Source organism: Condylura cristata, unplaced genomic scaffold (assembly GCF_000260355.1).
Source record: "Condylura cristata isolate star-nosed mole 26May11 unplaced genomic scaffold, ConCri1.0 scaffold00006, whole genome shotgun sequence".
Classification (NCBI taxonomy): Eukaryota; Metazoa; Chordata; class Mammalia; order Eulipotyphla; family Talpidae; genus Condylura; species Condylura cristata.
In genome coordinates, this window is record NW_004567107.1 from 10854007 (window position 1) to 10874444 (window position 20438).

The 20438-nt window shown below is 40.8% G+C and overlaps 1 protein-coding gene across 1 annotated transcript in view; it reads left to right on the top strand.

Annotated features, from left to right (window-relative positions):
• BRINP1 (bone morphogenetic protein/retinoic acid inducible neural-specific 1) overlaps positions 1-20438 on the top strand; it is a 163991-nt gene that overhangs the window by 81892 nt on the left and 61661 nt on the right. The window contains exon 3 of the mRNA XM_004677394.2: positions 18915-19105. Within this exon, the coding sequence (XP_004677451.1) occupies positions 18915-19105 (191 nt within the window). The remainder of the gene's footprint in view (positions 1-18914; positions 19106-20438) is intronic.

The following is a 20438-nucleotide window of genomic DNA, read 5'->3' on the forward strand; positions in this document are numbered from 1 at the left end:
ACTCTGAACATAAATGCTTCACATTATTGGAGTGTCCCTGAGTGAGCTCTCACAGAAAACTGAGTGCATCTTGTCCCAGAAGAGGTGACACTTGAGTTTCCTGATTATAAATAATCTTTGGCCTCTGTGAGACCCTTCACTCACCCATTGGCCCCATTTACACCAGCTGGCCCAAGCCTCCATCGACACTTTTTTCAACAGGACACTTTATACCACCATATATTTTACCACCAGGGACCCCCATTCACCTTTGTCTTCAACTTAGGGCACATTATTTTCCATAAATATGCGTACTGAGGGTCTACCACAGACCATGGGAATGATGGGAATGATGCAGTAAGCAACAGTCCTGTTGGCCCATGATGTCAGAGCTCCTGGTTTAGTTTTCTCTGTTGACTTGACTTCCCTGAAAGGGTGGGATGATCTTTTTGCCAACGGTTGACCCCTGTGTCTCAGTCCCCAGTAAGGTGCTTGCTGGGCACGTCATGCTGCCCACCTGACAGACCTGTCTGGGGAGAGGCATCCCCAACCCTGTGGGCCACTTGCTCTCCTGCATTGACCAGAGACTGGAGGGAAGTGTGTTCCCTGTAAGCTAGTAAGCCCTTGGGACCCAAGGCATCCTTTGTTGAATCTTCCCATTTCTTCTCTTCCCTATTGCTTCTCCACATTCCACATCCCACACCCATGGAGTGACCTTTGTATAACATAAATTAGATCTTGCTGGTCACTAAGCTCAATACCCTGCAGGATTTCAATCCCCATTTATTTTATAGTAAAACCCAACGTGTCAGTCACAGGGGTCAGCAGGGTTTTACATGGTCAGGACCATTTTTCTCTGGCATCTTCTCCCAGTCCTCCCTGATCCCACCCTCAGCTCCCCTGTCACCAGGTCTCCTGGAGTCCTCTCTGCTTGGAAAGTTCTTTCACAGCATAACTTGCTCCCTAGGCTTTTCTTAGAGACACTGACTAACCCTTCGGTTGAAATTGCACCACTTTCTGCATCCTTCCCTACCTAGCTTTCCTGTTCATTTATTCAGCTAGTATTTTTTCCCCTACTTAAAACAATGCTTTTGCTTGTTTGTTTTTTGCTTGTCTCCTCTTGCTAGAAAATAAGAAACTTCACAAAGAAAGGATCTGTGTTTGTTTTGTTCATCGATAGAGCTCAAGTGCTTTGAAAGCTATCTAGTACTTAATAAATATTTGTTGAATGAATGTATGTGTGTATTAATTAATGAAAAGTGGAATAAATGACTGAGTGAGTGAGTGGTATGGAAAAGTGGAAAAAAGAGAGAATTTAAAGTCTCCATAGGCCAGCTCTTTTTGACTTCCATGAACTTGTCCAAGTCTTGCCACTGGTAGACCTTTGTTTTCTATGTGTTAAATGTGCAATAAATACAAATCTTACACATAGAGCAGCCTTGAGAATGAATCTCAGTTATTGGGAATGAGCTTTGAAAACTGGGCAATACTATAACATGTCATCTTAAACAAGGGAGAATAAAAGAATAGAAAGAGAGTGTACCCCAAGAGGAGTTTATGGCAAACCCCCAGGATCCCAGTGCATGCACTGAGGGCAAAAGACATGGAGCCAAGACTGAAGATGCCTATGCCCCTGTGAAGGGGAGAGTGAATGATTCCACAAGTATTATCAACGAGTCTAGAAATTACCAGTCAGTACACCCAGACACATCTACTGATACTGGTGATTTCAGTGTTTGGTGGGAACAGACCCCACCTGTAAAAATAAATGTGTCCCAGGGTCATGAGAGGTCCAGCATCTACTTTGAGGGTGTAGGATAGAGAAGGGTAATGATTGTTAGATAACATTCACCCTTTATGAGCACCTTGATGCCACCAACCCTCTGGGGACATCACCTCTAATAACTTGTGAAAAATGGACCTTGGGGGCCCCTTTGGTATGAAGAGCATAATTAAGAGTACTTATGTGACTGCTGCAAACACACTAATTGGAAGCAGAGTTGGATCTTGAATCCCCTTCTGATTTGATTCCAGCACTGTTCTCTTTCTACTACATCTTAGTCTATATTTTGCTTTGAGGTGGAGGTATTAGGGAAGTTTCCACAAATGGGCAAGATGGATGGGGTTTGGACAGATGAATTATTTCATGTGCTCAACAAGTATTTATTAAGCACCTACTAAGTGCCAGGCACAGTTACTAGACTCATTCAATAAAATCTGAAGAACAAGACAATGCTTTTTGTTCTCCTGGTGTTTATATTATAGAGGGGCAAAGGACCGAGGCCAGAAGAGTCAATGGGGGGAGATAATATGATGAACAAATGATAAAATAACTGCAGATAGTGACATGCTGCCATAAATAAAATGAAAATGACACAATGGGCAGGGCTGGTTTAGCTTCGGTGCTCTGAGATTGCCTCTCTGGGCTGCTTACTTGGAATTGTAAAAAGACCGCACTACAGAGACTGGAGGGAGGTGTGTTCCCTGCAAGGTGGTAAGCCCTTGGGGACCAAGGCATCCTGATTGGGGACTGAAGAAGACCACTGTGTTTGGGGTATAGTTTGGTGAGGAGAATAGTTGAAGTTGGAAATACAACCAGAAAACAATTCACTGTGATGTTTCAATTTCACATTCATTAAAACCATTTCTTGACTTGGCTTCTTTCTCATTGATCTTCCCTGCTCACTGCTCTTGCCTCTGGGTGCTTTTTCAATCTCTAGATAGTGGAGTTGCTGAGGTCCAGTTACTTCTCATGACACCCAATGCGAAGTATTCATCATGGTCCACCAGACCTCCTACCTCTGCCCCCTACTGCCCCTAACTCTCCAAACTGATGATTTTGTTTGTTATTTTTCAAATACTCTAAGTTTGCTCACAGCACAGGTCTTTAAGGTGATTTGCCCTTTGTTTAGAACAGAATTTTGTCTCCTGTACCTCATTTAGGTTTTTGGTCATATTTCTCTTCATCAGAGAAGCTTGCATTGCCCTCTCATAAAAATGACCCTCCCTATCCCTATCACTTTTTTGTCCTTTGTCCTAGATGTTTTTCCCATGTGGCTTTCTGTTATGTGGCATGCCATTCCATGCAATTTGTTTATTGACTTGTTCTTCTGGAATCTAACTCGATGCAGGTAACTGTTTGCCTCCTCTTTTCATTGCTGCATCTCCTGAATTTACAAGAACAATTTACAAGAGCACTTGAACACAGTAGGTGCTCAAAAGGTCTTGGCTAATGAAAGAACAGATGAGAAAGCCTAGAGTGAGTCGACCATGTGAATGATGTGCGCATTATTTCTTTAGTTATTTCAGATGCTGCTCTATGCCAACCTAGGTGCTAATAATACCCTGAACAAACTACCTCTACCCCATTTTCATGCAGAACGCATCATGCAACAGGAACAGAGAGATGTAAATAGGCAATTGTAGAACAGGATCATACATACTTTGATGAGGGAAGTTCAATCAGTAAGAATGAACTGAATAAAGCAAAGGAACAATTTGCCAGCAGAAAAATGCCACATGAAGGTTGGAAAGCCTGGACGTCAGTGGTTTTGTATACTGGGAGCTTAAAAATAAAATAAACATGTGCATACCTGTGAGAAAATGGAGGCGATAAGGGATCAAGAAGAAGTTGGTGATGCCAATAGGCAGGTTGTGTCATAGAAAGTGTTTCTGCTCAGAATTAAGGAGTCTGGACTGTATGTAGTCTCTGAAGTTCATAAAATAGAATGAGGCCCTCCCTTGTGTAGCAGGTTAAAGCACTAAGAAGCTAAAGCCACTTCAGCATGAGTTTGATCCCCGCCCCAGAAGTGACCCACATGGCACAGCAGACCTCTCCTGATCCACCCGCTGCTCCCCTCAGCAGTGTACTTTGTCACTCGCACTGTTCTGCTCCCCACTCTGTCTCTGGTGAATCCTGTCACCACCCCTGCACCTCTAGCCCATACCCCAGTCCTGTATGCACCAATAAATAAATTTCAAAAAAAAAAGAGAATGAAGAAGTTAAGATGCTTAAATTAGATATGAATGGGTTAACCGAGTGACTCAACTGGGCTGCAGTGAGGATAAGGTTATCAAAGGCTGTGCTGGCCACTTTAAGTCTAACTTGCATCCTAAGGTATCCAGAGTTGCCTACTGATTCTGTAGACAGACAGCACTACTGACTGCTTCCCAACAAGGTGAGGAAGTGGCATGAGCCAACCCACACTCTGAGCAGAGAATTCTGGCTGTAATGTGGGGAAGAATTGCAGGGTTGGCAAGGGGGAAGCAGGGGAGCCAGGTGGGCGGCATTTGCTCCTCCATGTGTCTTGGCTAAAACCTTGTTTTATTTAATCCCACAAGAATCCTTTCCTACAGATCTCTGAACTTATTAAATGTGGTACTGATTAGAAAAGGGAAAAATGAAAGCACTAAGGTGTTAAGGATTAATTCCAAAATTCCTCACTTGTGAGGCTTACATTGCCACCTCTGCCTATGCGTGGAACGGGGTGCAATAATAAATAGAAACCGGAAATCACTGAAGACATGGCCCATTTGGAAACAAAATCCCAAGGTAACCTGCCAGACTCCAAGGGCTGAGTGTTGGCAGTAAAACAGCCTGATTGTGGGAAATGCCTAGAACATGGATTTCTTAATGCTGGTGAGAAGATCTATTCATAATCCCATTTTTATTTACTGCCTCAGTGTATTTGATGAAGGGTGCTTTATTTGTTCCAGGAAAATTTTAAAACTGAATAAAATAACTGCATTTCCCAGCCCATGGTAGTGAAGTGACAATAAGATCATCACACAAATACATAATTACCAGCTGGGGTCAGTGTTTGGGGGACCTGAGCTGGCTCTGGGTGCCAGGGAAAGTTTTCTATAGAAACAACCTACTGGCTGAGGCCCAGTAGATTGGAAAGAATCTTACTGGGGGTGGCGGGTGGGGGGAAGGAGGGAGATTGACCAAAGCAGAGGGGACCTCAAGGACTTTTCAGTTCTGAGATTCTCAAATGTAGAAAGGTCGCTTGGGAGCTTGTTAAAAAGGCAGAGACTCTGATTTGTCAAGTTTTGAGTGAGCTCTTGTTCTGTATTTTAACATGGATTCCTATGAAATTCTGCTGTAGGGGACTATGGGCATCATTTTACAAAACACAGATGAAATCTGAATCCAGTGGTTTTCAAATGGTGCTCCTCAGCACTGAAGGTGGGAAGTGAGGGGAGAAATGGGATGGCATGACAGTCCCTTTTCCAGGACAAGTTCTGCTTACATTTAACTTTCATACTTGGTAAATTATTTATTGGAGTGTTATTCTGTGTCTTTCCAGCAGAGACAAGCTCTTAGTCTGCTTCACTCCCTTCTAGGACCCTAGCATGTAAAATAGAGACAATCACGGTAGATATTCCAAAACAAATTAAAATATATATATATATATATATATTTGGAAGATTGAATTAATGAATTGAATGTATCTAAAACCAAAGTTTACAGACTCTTAATCCAGTCTAGCTGGGGCAAACTGAGAAAAATGAAATCCAAAGAGGAATCGTAACTTGTCTCAGCTTATTATGTTGAGTTATAGAGGGTGGGTTTTCAGTGTGTTTGCACAGACTCCTGGATGGTTGAAATTGTCCTTCTAGAACCAATGTCAGCCTTCATGGATACCAAAATATCAGAATCTTTCCAATAATGTGAGAAGTAAGTGAGAAGTACAGGGACATTTAAAGAACAGTGAATGTAAGTTTATGGACTTCAAGTTCCTAAGTTGGCTTACTAGAAAGTAAAAGTAATCATAAGTCAGATCTGATCATTCGATCATATAATAGACTTAAACCTGGATTGAGGTTTTAGAACCTGTGTATTTCATCTTTAAAATGAAGGTGCTTGTAATCACCTCCCAGGGTTTTTATGAGTATTAGTGCAAAGCTCCAAGCCCATTATTGGTAACCAATGTATATTTACGCTTACATATATAGATCTGAAAATTCAAGCATACCCAACATTGAAAACATAACCCTTGATTTCATTTATGGATTTAGGTGGGTAGACCTCTGTATAGGAGAGAGAGGCACAGAGCTCTTCTGGAAAGTACCATCGTCTCTTGGCAGTAACTTCTGTGGGATGTGGTCATTGAAATGCCTTCAAGTCTAAGAAAAGTAACATTTGTTAGTTGCCTGTGGAGACACCAAAAAAGGGACACTTCAGGCTAATTTGTTGGACTGGAACTATGGTTGTTTGCTTAAAAAAAAATAAAATGAAATGAAAATGAAAATCCATGGATACCTCAGGAGAGGCCAGGGGCTGCCATCTTTCAGCATGTCTTGGCATATCATCAGTTAACTCAGAGTTGGAAAGCTCAGTGGGTGATCTTTTGCACAACTGTCATCTGTCACTCTGGTGCCTGTGCCAAACTGACATACCTATATATGGTTGTAGAAGTGACAAGTGCCCCACAGAGAGATCGCTGGCTCACCGGGACCCTCAGAAGACAGTCTCTGGTGTGCCATGTAAGTTTCTTCCCCGAAATCCCTAGGGTCCCCTGGTCAGTAATACGGTGACAGCACTTTCTAACCACCTCATGGGCTCTGAACCCAGCTATCGAGCATTGCCTGGATGTTGCTCACTATCTGCAGGGACCTCATTACTTCCCAGGGCTGCCAGTTCTATTCTGATTTCCTCCTGGCAGTCAGAAAGAGCTTCCTTGATTGAGGGGGCTTCACTTTGCTTTCTGTTCTCCTGGTCATTCGCAATTTCATTCTTAGAGCCAGTTGCAAGTCATCAGCTTCCACTATAGGAGAGAAAAAAAGCTCTGTCCTCTCTAGCTTCTTTGAATAGTGTTATAATTAAATCGATATAAAACAGATTATTAGGTAAAGTCAAATTTAATTCTAAACACCAGGGGCCCTAAGACACAGGATTCAAGAAGTGACTCAACCATGCAGCTTTTATACCTTATAGACAAAGGAGAATTGACAAGAAAAACAAGTTTAAGCTTGGGGCAGTAGATAATGAATAAGTAAGTAGCACAATGTTTATACAGCTTTCGTGGCCCGAGAGTTGTCTCTGGTGATGAGGATGGCTCTCTGTCTCCTTTTACAGGGAAGTCTTTTCCCAGGAGAGATTTATCTGTTTTCAGGTAGACTGAGGAGGGTCAGAATGCCCCTCTTGCATCAGCTATTAAGTAATTTTCTTTCAAAATAATGATGCAAGAGGGGTGTCCATCAGGACGAATGCTCTCCCTCCACACCAGTTAGAAAAAGTGATGGTGTCTTCCTTCTTTTTGTGATGTTTATGTAATCAAATGTCTGAAATTCTTTCAACCCTGATGGTATCTTTTCCCCATGATTGAATACATTAAGTCAATTACCTTGTTTAATCATCAAATCATAAATTCTACTTCAAGCATATTTATTTTCTTAACTCAGGTGTGATCTGGCCTTTTTTTAAAACCCACTCCTTCTAATTTGTATTTAAATAATGACTTTGTTGTTTAGACATAAACATGCTCCAAACTGGCTTTGGGAAACATATTTGTTTTTCCAATTTGCTTTGGCCCAGTAGTTTTCAGATATTTTTCAGCAAGGGAATCTTTTTTTGTCAAATAAATGTACACAGTCTTTACTCATCTATTTATTTTAATTGGCTCGATCTATAAATCTTTGATCTGGCATCTTTGATTACTTCCTTAAAATTTTTATTTGCTGGTCAAGTCAATGAGCAAAATCATGGTCAATGAGCATTTTCTCTAAAGACCCAGGCAGTAAATATTACCAACCCTGGGATCTTATGGTCTCTGCTGCGAGCATTCAGCAATGGAATAGTCTGAATATAAGCAGCCTAGAGTTGGAAAGGGAGAAAATACTGTACTGTGAAAACACTGGCAAGGATGTAAAACACCAGTACTTTAATAAAAAAAAATGTAATGGATAAGTTGAACAAAAGGAAGCACCCTGGGCAATACATAAACTGATGAATGTGACTGTGTTCCAATAAAACTTTATTTACAAAACAAGCAGTGGGACACATTTGCTCTTTTGGCCATAGTTGGTCACCTCTGAGCTAAATCGTAGTTCAAGACATAGAATTGAAGCATCCAGAGTGGGGAAGGGATAGGAGAGGTTTAAAGACAAAGAGGAAAGGGGCACAATGGACTATGGTGGTGGACTATGGGTGAGTCAATGGTGGGTGCAGTGCTTTGGTGATAGCTGATGGTGGTACCCCAATATTACCTCAATTAATAATTAAAAGACAGGTGCATTTAAGTGAAGGATGGCTTGAGATCCATGGATACTGATTATCATGTGAATGTGCATTGCATGAGTGGAAGAAAAAGATATTTTTTTAACTGGTTTAAAACAGAGACAGGAAAGTTTCTATATAGAGAAACAAAAAACAAACCTCGCAGAAAGTGTGCATTTGGGGAAAACTCTGAGATGGTAGCACAGTAGCTAATCCTAAAATATTTTAGCAAGAAAGAAATTGGCAATTAAATGCGGCACTACTTGCTGGGGAAGTTGTTCATTTTTCTCATAAAAAACATACGCCACAGCAGAGGGAAAGGAACAGAGGTCTGGGCGTGGGAGACCTGGATTTTAATGCCAGCACTGCAACTGACAGCTGTGTGTCCCTGGGAAAATTATCTCCCCTCTCAGAGTTGCTGCATTTCCATCTAAAGATTGAAGGCAACACGAAGACTGTCTCTGTGGTCCCTCAGAGCTCTCAAATTTTGTGATCTGAAAGAGAAAATTCATCTAATTGCAATGTTTAATGGGATTTATGATAATTGGAAAATAATTGCTGCTCCAAACTTTTATTAATCTATATTTAGTTATGAGTCATGCTTTCACAATAGATGCTTTGGAAATAAGCAGAGAGACAAATCGAGTAAACAGAATTTTAAATATTTTATTTATATGCAGTTTGTGTAATCCCTGGAGCCCGTGGGCATATTAAGATCATTTAAAATATCCATTAAAAGTTATGTGTTATACGACAAACTCTCCTTTTAGAATGCCTTGCCAAAGGGATAAATAGCTACCATTTATTGAGTAGCTACTACTGCCAGATTAATTGCATTCATTATGCTTAATCCTTCCAGCAGCCCTGCAAGGTAAGGACTAGGATTCCTACTGCAGTGAACCCAGAGAGGCTGAGGAATCTGCAGTCCCTCAGCCATTGAGAGGCTTTATAAATACATTCAAAACCAGGCCTTTCTGATGGAACCTGAGCTCTTCCCATAATCTCCCGGGAAGGACCTGTTTATACCTTTCAGGCATTTTGTGGAATGAGGGTTTGCTTTTCCTTGATACTCTATGATTTCATTCTTCTGCAGTGTGTTGCAGGTGCTCCTGGCAAGGCATTTTGTGAGTGCTTAAGCCTGTCCCCCACCTGTGTGGTGACACCTGTTTGGGCAGAGGAGGGAGTAGGAAGAGATAGGGAAAAGCTCAGGCAGAAAGTCATGGAATCTAGAGTTTCTGCCACATCTCCTGCACTGATTTAATTGCAGTGCAGCCTCACTGGCTCTCTCCAGTCCCCAGCCTTGTCCAAGGGTGTCAGTCGCCCCCTCTTCAATGCTGTCGAGAGGATAATGTATCTGACCACAGATACATTAAGGACCAATTGCACTGTGGACCCCAAACAATTTAGAGAATGGGATGGGAAATGGATCAGGATAGAGGACATTGAATCTGAGCTTAAGACCCCAATTTCTCATCCATTTTTGGAGAAGACCTTTTCTCTTTATGGGCCTCAGTTTTCTCCTCTGTGAAGTGACAGTAATGTCCTTTGATATTTCCATCCTGATATTTTGAATTCTATATGGCTAGGCAGCGAGGCAGCTGAGGTGACTGAGCATGTTCAACAAACTCCAGTGCTCAGAGGAAAATAAAGCAGTTGCGTTCTAAACTGACTTCCCTATGAGGAATTCCCATAAACCCTCAGGGTGCTCCCTATCCTCAGTAATTGTGCCTACGAAGAATCCCATTTGCTTTCCTCATCTATTTATATATGATGTGGGCCGTCCCAAGTGTGCTTACTGGTTTTCTCTTTTTCCCTGTCAAGTTTCTACTCAATGATAAACATATATTTCCATTCTAAGAGGTAGCCCCTGGATTAGTGGATCCCATTTCTCTGAACTTTGTTCCCATAAGAGCCTTCAGAACTTCTAGTGAAGCTGGTATTAGAATAAAAATGTCCCGACTTAAGTGAACACACTTGGGAAAAGAAGGACTTTTATACAAATTGTAAGCAAGGGTTATTAATTATTTTAGCCTCTAAAGCTAAGTCAATATATATTTACTTGTAATTAAAATAAAATTATTCATAGTCATGTTTTCAAGGGCAGTTTATTTTCCTCTTTTTTTTTTCTTATTTTCTTCTTCTTACCCCTTCAGGGTAAGAAAAATGCCTCCAGAGATTCATTCGGATAATGAAGACCTTCACCTGCCCTCTCACTTAATTCTGGGGCATGGAGGCAGACAGGGGACCTGTCATAGGTATCCTATTTGTTAAGATGCATCATTTTCACTTCACATATTCCCTTGAGTTCATCTTTCTCTTGAGCTGTTTGAGGTTCATGTGGGGAGAGATTGGAAACAGCAGACAAGAGAAACATTCCCTTTGTTTCTTCCTCTCAACTCTTGCTCTCTCAGTCTCTCACACTCTTTTTTTCTCAAAGGACTCTTTTCTGCTAACAATAACGGAAGTGGTCTGGAGGACCCCACCCCCATTTAGACACTCCAATTATTGTTTTATTATATTTCCAAAGGATTAGTTAATGCTACCTGTGGGATAAGCCCCCCAAAGAATAAACTAGTACAAATATCCTGAAGATACAATTAGTTATGCTTTCAACATTTACTGAGATAGAGTCTACACCATGTTCAAAGATGTGTCATTAGATTAAGTTGGACCACTGTAGAGCTAGCTACATACTTAGAGTTGATGGTGTTTTACTGTCATAGGTGAGTGGTGATTACTAAGTAGAGATCTGAAGGAATTAAACATTGGGTGTCACTGAGGACATTCTCCACAAGCATCGACTACATCCATATCTTTATGAGAAACTCACTGATGTTTGTGATGAGAAACTCAGTGAAATTTATGTTCCTCCAGCAACTTCTACCACCTGTTCTGTTATCTTCTTCACTGTGCACTCCCTTTGCTGGCTGTGATTCCTTTTTTCCTTGGCTTCCAGGAAGCTCAGTGTTATTTATAGTCCTCTTGTGTAGTTTTAACCCAAACTTCATTTTACATTTTACAGTTACTTTTTTCATTTTCCTATATTTGTAAGTCTATAAAATATGTGTGGTTTTGAAAACCACTTCCAACTGTTTCTGCCATGAGCTCAGAATCCTGTCCAAGAATCTGCAAATCATGTGTGATTAAGAAGGGTCAACCAATCTTTCACTTCTTCAGAGGTTATTACTAGTCTGATGATTCAGAAAACAATAGTTAAAAAGCCAGGTTTATCTAGCACTTATTATGGATCTAGGTCTGCTGAGCATGCTCCCCTCACAGCCTTGAGAAGCAGAAATTGTCATCTTCCACTTTGCATATGAAGTAAAACATGTTTTACACAATAGCAGCAGCATCATATACCCACTTTATTGAAATAATTTAAACATAACAGGCAGCACATTAACTTTGTTCACACCTGATTGCAATATACAAAGACATTTCCCAGTCATTGTTTCACTTCTCTCCAGCACAGATACATGATTTTCATCCTCATCACATATAGAAATAGACTTGGAAAGAGGTTATAAAATGTTGGCCTACTTCTTAAATTCAGACTGACTACTCTTAACATACGCCACAAAAATCAAGTCCCATCTGTCCCAGAAGTTCTATCAACTGGTGACTTATCTCATTTTGTAAATTTTTATTTATTTTTTTGGTAAAACTTGGGTGGAAGCCAGAGGTTCAGAAGGTGAGAGGACTCACCAGAGACACAGTGGGGAGCAGAAAAGACAGAACCACTGAAATACACTGCTGAGGGTAGGAGAAACCTGCTCTGCCATGTGGGTTAGTGCCCTAGCCGGGGATCGAACTCTCAGGCTGAGATGGTGATAGCACTGAGATTTAACTCCTGTGCAGCAGGGAGGCCCCCTACTGGTGACTTTAAGAGCACTGTGTCTGTTTCCTCTCCTCTTTCATCCCATCATCCATCCATGGTCACCAAACTTCCCAGTGGACCGTCTCATTGATTACTATTGATAATAACATTTTATTGAGGGCTTAATTATTCTCAGCATTTCAAGAGTTAATATAATCCTAAACTCTTCTCTGTAAGGTAGATATACTTCTATATTACATCTACATTCTGTAGTGTAAGCAAACTCATACATGATTTCGCAGCTAATTGGCGGTAGAAGCAGGCATTAACCCAAAATTGCTTTCTCCAGAGCCCAGCCTGAGAGCGAGAGAACAGAAGGTCATCATGATCTTATGTACCAGGAGAGCAAGCCTCTTCCCAAGGACACAGAACCAACTCTCCCTTCTGCCCTTATGCCCTTTCTCGTTCTCAATGCAAGCTCATGTTCAATGTGTCATTGAGTATGAGTATGTGTGTTTGTACAGGTGTGTGCTTGTGTGCATAGAAGAGCAGGGGGCTTGTAAAGAGGAATAGGAGGGATTCCTGTACACTTCTAAGCTTTAAAAGGAAGGCTTAGTCCTTACAATTCTCTTTCCAGCTTCATTTTCAATTCTGCAACCTGGACTTCTGTCCCCATCCAGCCTCTGACCCCATTGTCACCCGCCCTCCTGCTCCCGCTCCCCCAGTGGGGTGGGCCTTGCTGCTGCACCCCAGGACTTCCATCCAAGATCCTTTTTTAATCTCAGTCTAATTGGTTTGCCCGCCCTGCTGGGATGCTTAATTGGGCATAAGCATATTCTACAGATCCTGCACCATTGTGAGTTCTGCCTTCTCCTCCAAGGGGAATTTACTTGCTCTGTGGACTCAGAAGAAAGATCTATTTTGTGTTGTGTTTAATTCACTGAGAACTTACATGAAATTGTTTCTGAGCCAGCAGAGCCATTAGACAACATGACAGACAAGACTTTTTCACTCTCCTTTCTCTTCTTTAACGTTACATTAAGGTGGCACATTGCAGGGAAAGCCCAGTGTACTTGCAGCCTGAACCTTTGACTTTCATTTCTGCCCTGCCAGTCACTTATGGAGTCTTGGGCACCTACATTAAGGTCTTTGAAATTCATAAATTGAGTGAGTTGATGACTCCCATAAACAAATCACTGTGATGTTTGAGGAACAAGGGTCTTGCCTCCGTGAGGGCAAAATCCAGCCTGCAACCTGGTTTTGTAAATACAGTTTTAGTGAACTATAGTCACACTCATTTGTTTATGCATCATCTAGCGCTGCTCACACTACAGAGTTGAGTAGCTCTAACAGATACCTGTGGCTGCAAAGCCTAGAATATTTACTGTTTAGCTCATTAGAGAAAAAAATATATGAATATTGGCTGCACCTATTTTAGAACATAAATTAGATGGCGTCATTGTTCAAAACTTTGTTTTGTCTTCCTATATTAGAATCTTAAAATGAAAATCTTTTCTAACCTTTCAATATCTGTGCCTATCCCATCCTAGATTTTGATGCACTTTTTCCTATCACCCTTCCTGTCATCTTGTCCCCTGTTCTCAGCCGTTCATCCCAGATCTGCCTCTTTGATGCTTCCCAAACCTGGCAAGCATGCCTCACCTCTGGACCTTTCACCGGCTCTTCCTTACTCCTATTTCCTTCACCTCTCCCCTTGAATGTCATCAAATCAGGAAAGTCTTTGTGACCTCATCTCTTCCATGGGCATGCAGATTTTTGTCAACTGTTTCATTTTTCTTTATAACACTTATCTCCTCCTGACACTATGCACAATTGGCTCTTTATTATCTGTCCACTTACCAGAATGTAAATTATTTTATAGTAGATTTTTATCAAATTTGTTTTATTTGTTATATCTGCAGAGCTAGAAAAAAATAGCAGGTGCTCCAAGTCTGAATACATAAATCAACCATTTCAGCTCTAATGTTGTTTAAATCTATCTCTGAATAGTTCTAGGCACTGTAGAGTACTTTCATTTAAGTGTATTTTGGTAAAGAGTATAAAATCACAGAATCCTGTGACAATTACAGTCTTTGCTCCAACATCCTTATGGTGGTCACAGAGTCACATAAACTCTTTGAACATGTTTAGTCTGAATCGGTAACCAATAAGAAGAGTTTGTAGACTGAACTATGATCACATAATTTGGGACACAGGGTCCTTCATCTTCTGGTCCTTGCCAACCACTCTATTTTTACCCCTTCTCAGTCATATATCAATGTGTGGGCCACATACACATGTACACATACCTTCCTCTCCACCCATTATACCCTTCTCATTCACCTCCATTTACACACAGGGAAGTCATTCTTCCTGAAACACACTTTCTCATCTTTGTCTGGAAAATGATTGTACTTCCTTCAAGATTCAACATATGTAGGAGAATTCTTTAATATCCCCACTCCTAGAGACCTTATCCTCTTCTCTAGACCTACCTGTCTAATCCCTCTTTGACTAAAGTTTTCACTGCAAATAACCAAATAACACACCACAGTTTAATAACTTTTTAAGCATGCACTTTTTTAAATTAAACTTTATTTTCTTACATTGTTGCTCAGATGCAGTACCCCCAAGTCTCTCACCACCACATCACCCATGAACTGTCACCACAGTTCCTTGTCCTCTTTCCTCCCTAATTTTGATTCATCTCCTCTCCCCTCCCCTGTTATATGTCTCAGACCTCTAGTTTGACTGCAAGTTTGTCTCTCTCAGTCCCTTTTATTTCTTAATCATTTTTTAGCTTTCCCTATATTCTCCTATAAGCGAAGCCATCTGCTATTTTTCTTTGTCCTTCTGACTTATTTCCCTGGATATGATCTCTCTGGTTTCATCCCTGTTGCTGTGAATGGCATTAGTTTTCTTTATTGATTGCTGAATAGTGTTCCATTGTGTGTATATATACCACGTTGTCTTGATCTAGTCATCTGTTTGAAGGCATTTAGGTTGTTTATGTCTTAACTATTGTAAATAGTGGGGCAGTAAACATAGGAATGTAAATAGTGCTGCAGTAAACATAGGGATGCAAATTTCCCTTAGAATTAATGTTTTCATTGTGTCCTTTGGATAGATTCCTAGGAGTGGAATCACTGGGTCATATGGAAGATATATTTTTAGTAATTTGAGCAAGCTCCACACAGCTTTTCATAGTGGTTGAATCAATTAAGCCTGCATTCCCTCCCAGCCCCCACCAAGCTGCAGTAGTTCCTAGTATGTAGAACTCTGTCCATGGTGCTGAACAGTCAGTCCAGACAGTCAGATTTTAACAAGAATATCTCCAGTTGTGAAGCTCCACCCTAGGGTCCAGCATTGTCCCAATAGGACACATGTATCCTTTGCCTTATGCCTTGCATACACTCTGTGATTGGGTGAGGTCCGCACACCCAGCACCACCTTCCTCCTTTGTTTTTCCCAAAGAAGTAACAAATAGGGGCCCTCCCTGGTGGCACAACAGGTTAGGACACAGCACTGCAAGCTAACCACAGCCGCTTCAGTGCAAGTCCTATCCAGCCCCAGAAGTGACCCACATGGTGCAGCAGACCTTTCCTGGCCCGCCTGCTACTATCCTCAGCAGTGTACTGCATCAATCTGCTCTCCACTCTGTTTGTGATGAATCCTCTCACCCTCTGCACCTCTGGCCTGTACCCCCAGTACTTTATGCATAAATAATTTTTTTAATTTTTTTTAAAGTAACAAGTAGACCCTTGTTTTTTGCATAGCAAGCATCAGGAAGATTGTATAGGTTGATTAAATAAATGTATTAAGTCATAGGCTTATACTTTGGTGGTGGGGAGGCTTTTACTTTTTGAAACAATCTTGGTTCTACTATGGTTTTTATATCTTTTTTCTCCATATCTACATTGAGTGACTTAAGATACCAGAATACCAGTTTTCTTCTCCCAGCGCTGTAGGTATTTGTATGATGTATTTTTGTTAGTTAGCTTCTTTGTGTGTAAATGCACATTAGTTATGGGTAACACAGATACAGACAAGTGAATAGTAACTCAGGCGTTATTATCTATAATGTGTAGATATATGTGTATATCTCTTCATATTTCTCTATATCTGTGTGTTATACTAAAATGATGGTTTGTTAATGTGCCTATATACTGTTTTGTAATTGGTGGTATTTGAAATTTTGTAAATTCCAGGTATGAGCTGATAAGGAAATGCTCTTTTCCTCAGAAGTATTTAATGATTGTCATTGCTTTTTAATAATCATTTAAAGCTGAGTAACAGATTGGCCCACGACTTACTGGTTTAATGATATTTATCATCTCACAGTTTCTGTGGGTCAGGAATCTTGATGTGTCTTAGCTGGGTATCCTCGTTCTTGCCATGTGATAGTCATGTCAAGTCTCACCTGAAAAACAGTCCATTTCCCAGTGTATGCATGCCACCACTCTTAAGTTTTAGGTCCTTATGAGGCTTCAGTTCCTCAAAAACAACTGACCAGAAGCTACTCACAATCTCTCACCATGTGAACCTCTTCATACAGCATCTTACACATAGCAGCTAGAAAAGCAATAGAAACCAAAAGGAAAAAAAAATAACAAAAAAGATGAGCAGAAAACAAAAGTCACAACATTTTGTAACCTAATCATGGAAATAACACTCATCACTCATTAGAAGTCATCACTCATGTTCTACTCATTAGAAGCAAATCACTGTGTCCCACACTCAAAGAAGGGGACTATGTGATTCGAACACCAAGTAGCTGGATCATTGAGAGTATTGCCCTAAGTTCCCTACAATACCTATAAAATCTTCCTCTGCTGACTTGACCCTCTCCCCATTTCTGGTCACCCCATTTGTCACTTCTTGTCTGTTCTTAAATCTTCTTCTCCACACCCCTCCCCCATTCAGTTCTTCCCATAATTTATTATAAATCCCCTCTCTCATTCACACTGCTGCTGCTCTTTTCTCATTTTAAACCACATTTCCATTCATCTAAATCCCATGTAAACTTAAAAACTTTAGTCCAGACATGACCTCCTCTGTGAAGCATTCCTTGGAGGCCTGAGAAGACTGTGTTTCTTCTTCTGCCTCTTGTGATCTCTTACTTGCAATAGACAGGAAGTGTCTTGCCTTTATGGAAAGATTTTGTGCTGCCTAAAGACATAAGACTGTGATGTACCTACTCCCTTCCTCTAGGCATCTTACTTTTCACATAGTAGGTACCTGTAAGGGTTTTTTAACTGCAGCTGACTGACTCAGTGTGAATAGTACTTTACTTAAAATTTCAACTGTTATCAGTGATAGACAGAGATTTCTTAAGAAAACACAGAATATAATAAACTCTGAGGCCTGGAACCAGCCTCCATTCCAAAAGTTGTTTTTTTTTTTTCTTTCCCCAGACTCAGTTTTCTCTGCATCAGAGGTCAGACTGTGCACTAAATTAGTATGCATATTCTGGCCTGAAACCCAACCTTTTCTGTTGCTTCTTTCATTTGTTCTCTGTCCCTTCTTTCATTTGTCTCTCCCATCTTCTGGCAGGAGAGAGAGACCTTTTCATTAAATTCTCGTTCCCAACATTTATCCAGACTGACCTACAGTCCTCTTAGCTAGGCTGTTTTTCTCCAAGGACCTGATTCTTATAATTCAGGCAGGCCAAAGAGCTGGTTATTCTAAGCACAACTTCATCTTTGGTAGGAACAGAGGTCATTATTAAATCAAAAGTAACCCAAACCAAGAGCCTTTAAATTTCTGCTTGCATCCGGTTTGCATGTTCCTTGTTCATTGTTCACAGACCTTTAATGATTTGCTTGTCTCAGAATGTGTGAGGAAATAGAGTAATACAGCTATATTTCACATTATATTAGTGCCTGGCAGTTTCCGAAGGTATTTTCACACCCTATGCTTCATGCTGTCTGTGCACCAGGAATAGGAAATAGATGCTATTAATTGGATTTTATAGATAAGGAATTATAGGTGGAGAGAGGTCACATGCTATGCCCGAGAGGATATCACAGAGTTTGCCAGGGGTAGAGTAAGTCCTGAGTTGGACACCCAAGTTCAGTATTCTTTGGTCTTGATCTGTTCTAACACCTAAATGGAAGAATGGCAATCCCACTCCCCCAAAACACACCGACTGTCTTCTGAACACAGTTTAATTTCATCAAAACAGTGCTGCCAATCAGTGCATATTGATTTTTTTAAGTTAAACTGTACTCTGGACTAGTTATTTGATATTTAAAGTCTTTTACAACAGATATCAATTTGCATTGCCCCTCAATCTGCATAGGTCTTATTCATAGCCTTCTGCCTTCCTTGCTTAAATTTATTTGTCTATCCAGCTAGCATTCTATGAATCCTCCAACATTTACCATTTACCTTCGAAAATCCTATCTCTGGCATTATTCTCAATCTGGTAAGAGAAATAGATAAACAGCTAGACAGCAATGATAATGGACAACAATGTCCCGTGATAGGTCTCAGAAATGAATAATAAATCCCTCTTACATCAGACATGATGTTCTTATAGACTCTAACATAATATAAAAGCCTTTATCATCATCATCTCAATTTATAACACTTTTACTTAGTCTCTCAACCCATAACCTACTAAATGTTACTTCTCGTTTTTGTGTTGCTGATGCTTTGCGAGCAACATGAGGGGATAACTATGTCTAACTGGTTAACCAGGGGGTGAGAATAGTACTCCATAAATATCTGTTGGCTCACAGCACCGAGAGCCCCAGATCTGAATAACACTTGACAGATCGTAAAAATAATTATAGTCACTCTCTTACCTAAGTGTGTCTGGATGGGATGGCTCTGGTAACTTTGTCTTAGGAACAGGTGTTATATTGCGAATTGTCACTCATGTCTCCTGCCCAGGGAGTTTGCCCGTTGGAAGGTGAGGAACACAGCCATCGAGAGGAGAGACCTGGTCCGTCATCCAGTGCCCCTCATGCCAGAGTTTCAAAGGAGCATCCGTCTGCTTGGCAGGAGACCCACCACTCAGCAGTTCATCGATACCATCATCAAAAAGTACGGCACTCACCTCCTCATCTCTGCTACCTTGGGAGGTAGGTCAGAGCTGCTGAGCCATAGTCTTTTCATGACTTTGGGTCTGGGATGAGAAGAGGGTGGGGTCCAAACCTTCTTTTCATCGCCATTATACATCATTCAACAGCATAGTTTGCCAAACAGTAGCTAAATCATCTTGTGGTCCTATCAGAACAGGCAATTTTATTCTATGGGGCAGCCTAACTCAAGAGTTTACTGATGTTTGTGGAAATATGGTTTCACCTTGGAATTAGTACAGTTCACTGGGAATCCTTAATCTGATTAACACATTAGTTCATTTAGATGATAGTCTAATCTGGGAAGATAATTAAATTTCAGATGTTATTTTGCAAATTGCTTTTGTTTATTTAAGTCTACTTTAGGGACTGATAGCTTGAGGTTATTATTTTACAAATAGAATATCATCATTTCTTACTTGAGCTTGGGGTAGGTTAACAAGGAAGCAGGCTAATTATTCCACCCCACTCAGCCTTGCTTATCCCTTCCCATCAAGTGCAATACATCTTAAAGGGAGTAAGGATAAGAAAAGAGGATAAAGAGAGGAAAGAAATACAACTAAATTGGGAAATGGAAGAGTCTAGTGCATTTAGATACTTTTGCCTGCATTGAATATTTTATATTAGTAGCTACAGTCCTCTGGGTACCAGTTCGTTAGCACAGTGACTGGGTCCACTGTATTTTGGGAAAGCTCCTCCGGTAGTAGAGCTCTGTGTGGTCAGCTCAGAGAGCTGCTCAGATATGTATAGAGTGATGTATAATTACAATGGCTGATCTCTTTAAAAGGAGGGATGGACACTATGAGTTGGAGAGATTAGTAGACTTCGGGGAGAAGTGGCAGTGGGGTTCGGCAGAAGCGGCCTGGCCGGAGGAAGGTGGCCAAATTTCCAGGTTGCTCACACAGTGCACATTAATGTAGGGTCTAGGAGTGAAGAGACTGGTTGGATAAATTCATTTATTCTTAGAATACTATTATAAGAGTATTTGCCCATAACAAGCTTTGTCCATTGTTTTTAGTCTTCAAAAACTACAAATGACATGATAGCATCTCCATTTTCTAGGTCAGGAAGCTGAAACTCACAAAAGATATAGTTAGTAAGTGACAAAACAATTTTTAACTTGGTGTTGTCTGTCCGTGACTGCATTTTTTGGGCCATAGGCCAGTCACCTATTGCCAATTCACTCACCCACCAGCCCACCTACTCCAGCAACCAACCAATCCAGTGCTCAATTCTTGCTTGTTGCTAGTCAGATATCAAGTTAAATAGGACGTTGAATACTAAGCCATTAGCATGAATTCCATTCTATTGTAAAGGGAAGTGAAATCAGTTCTGT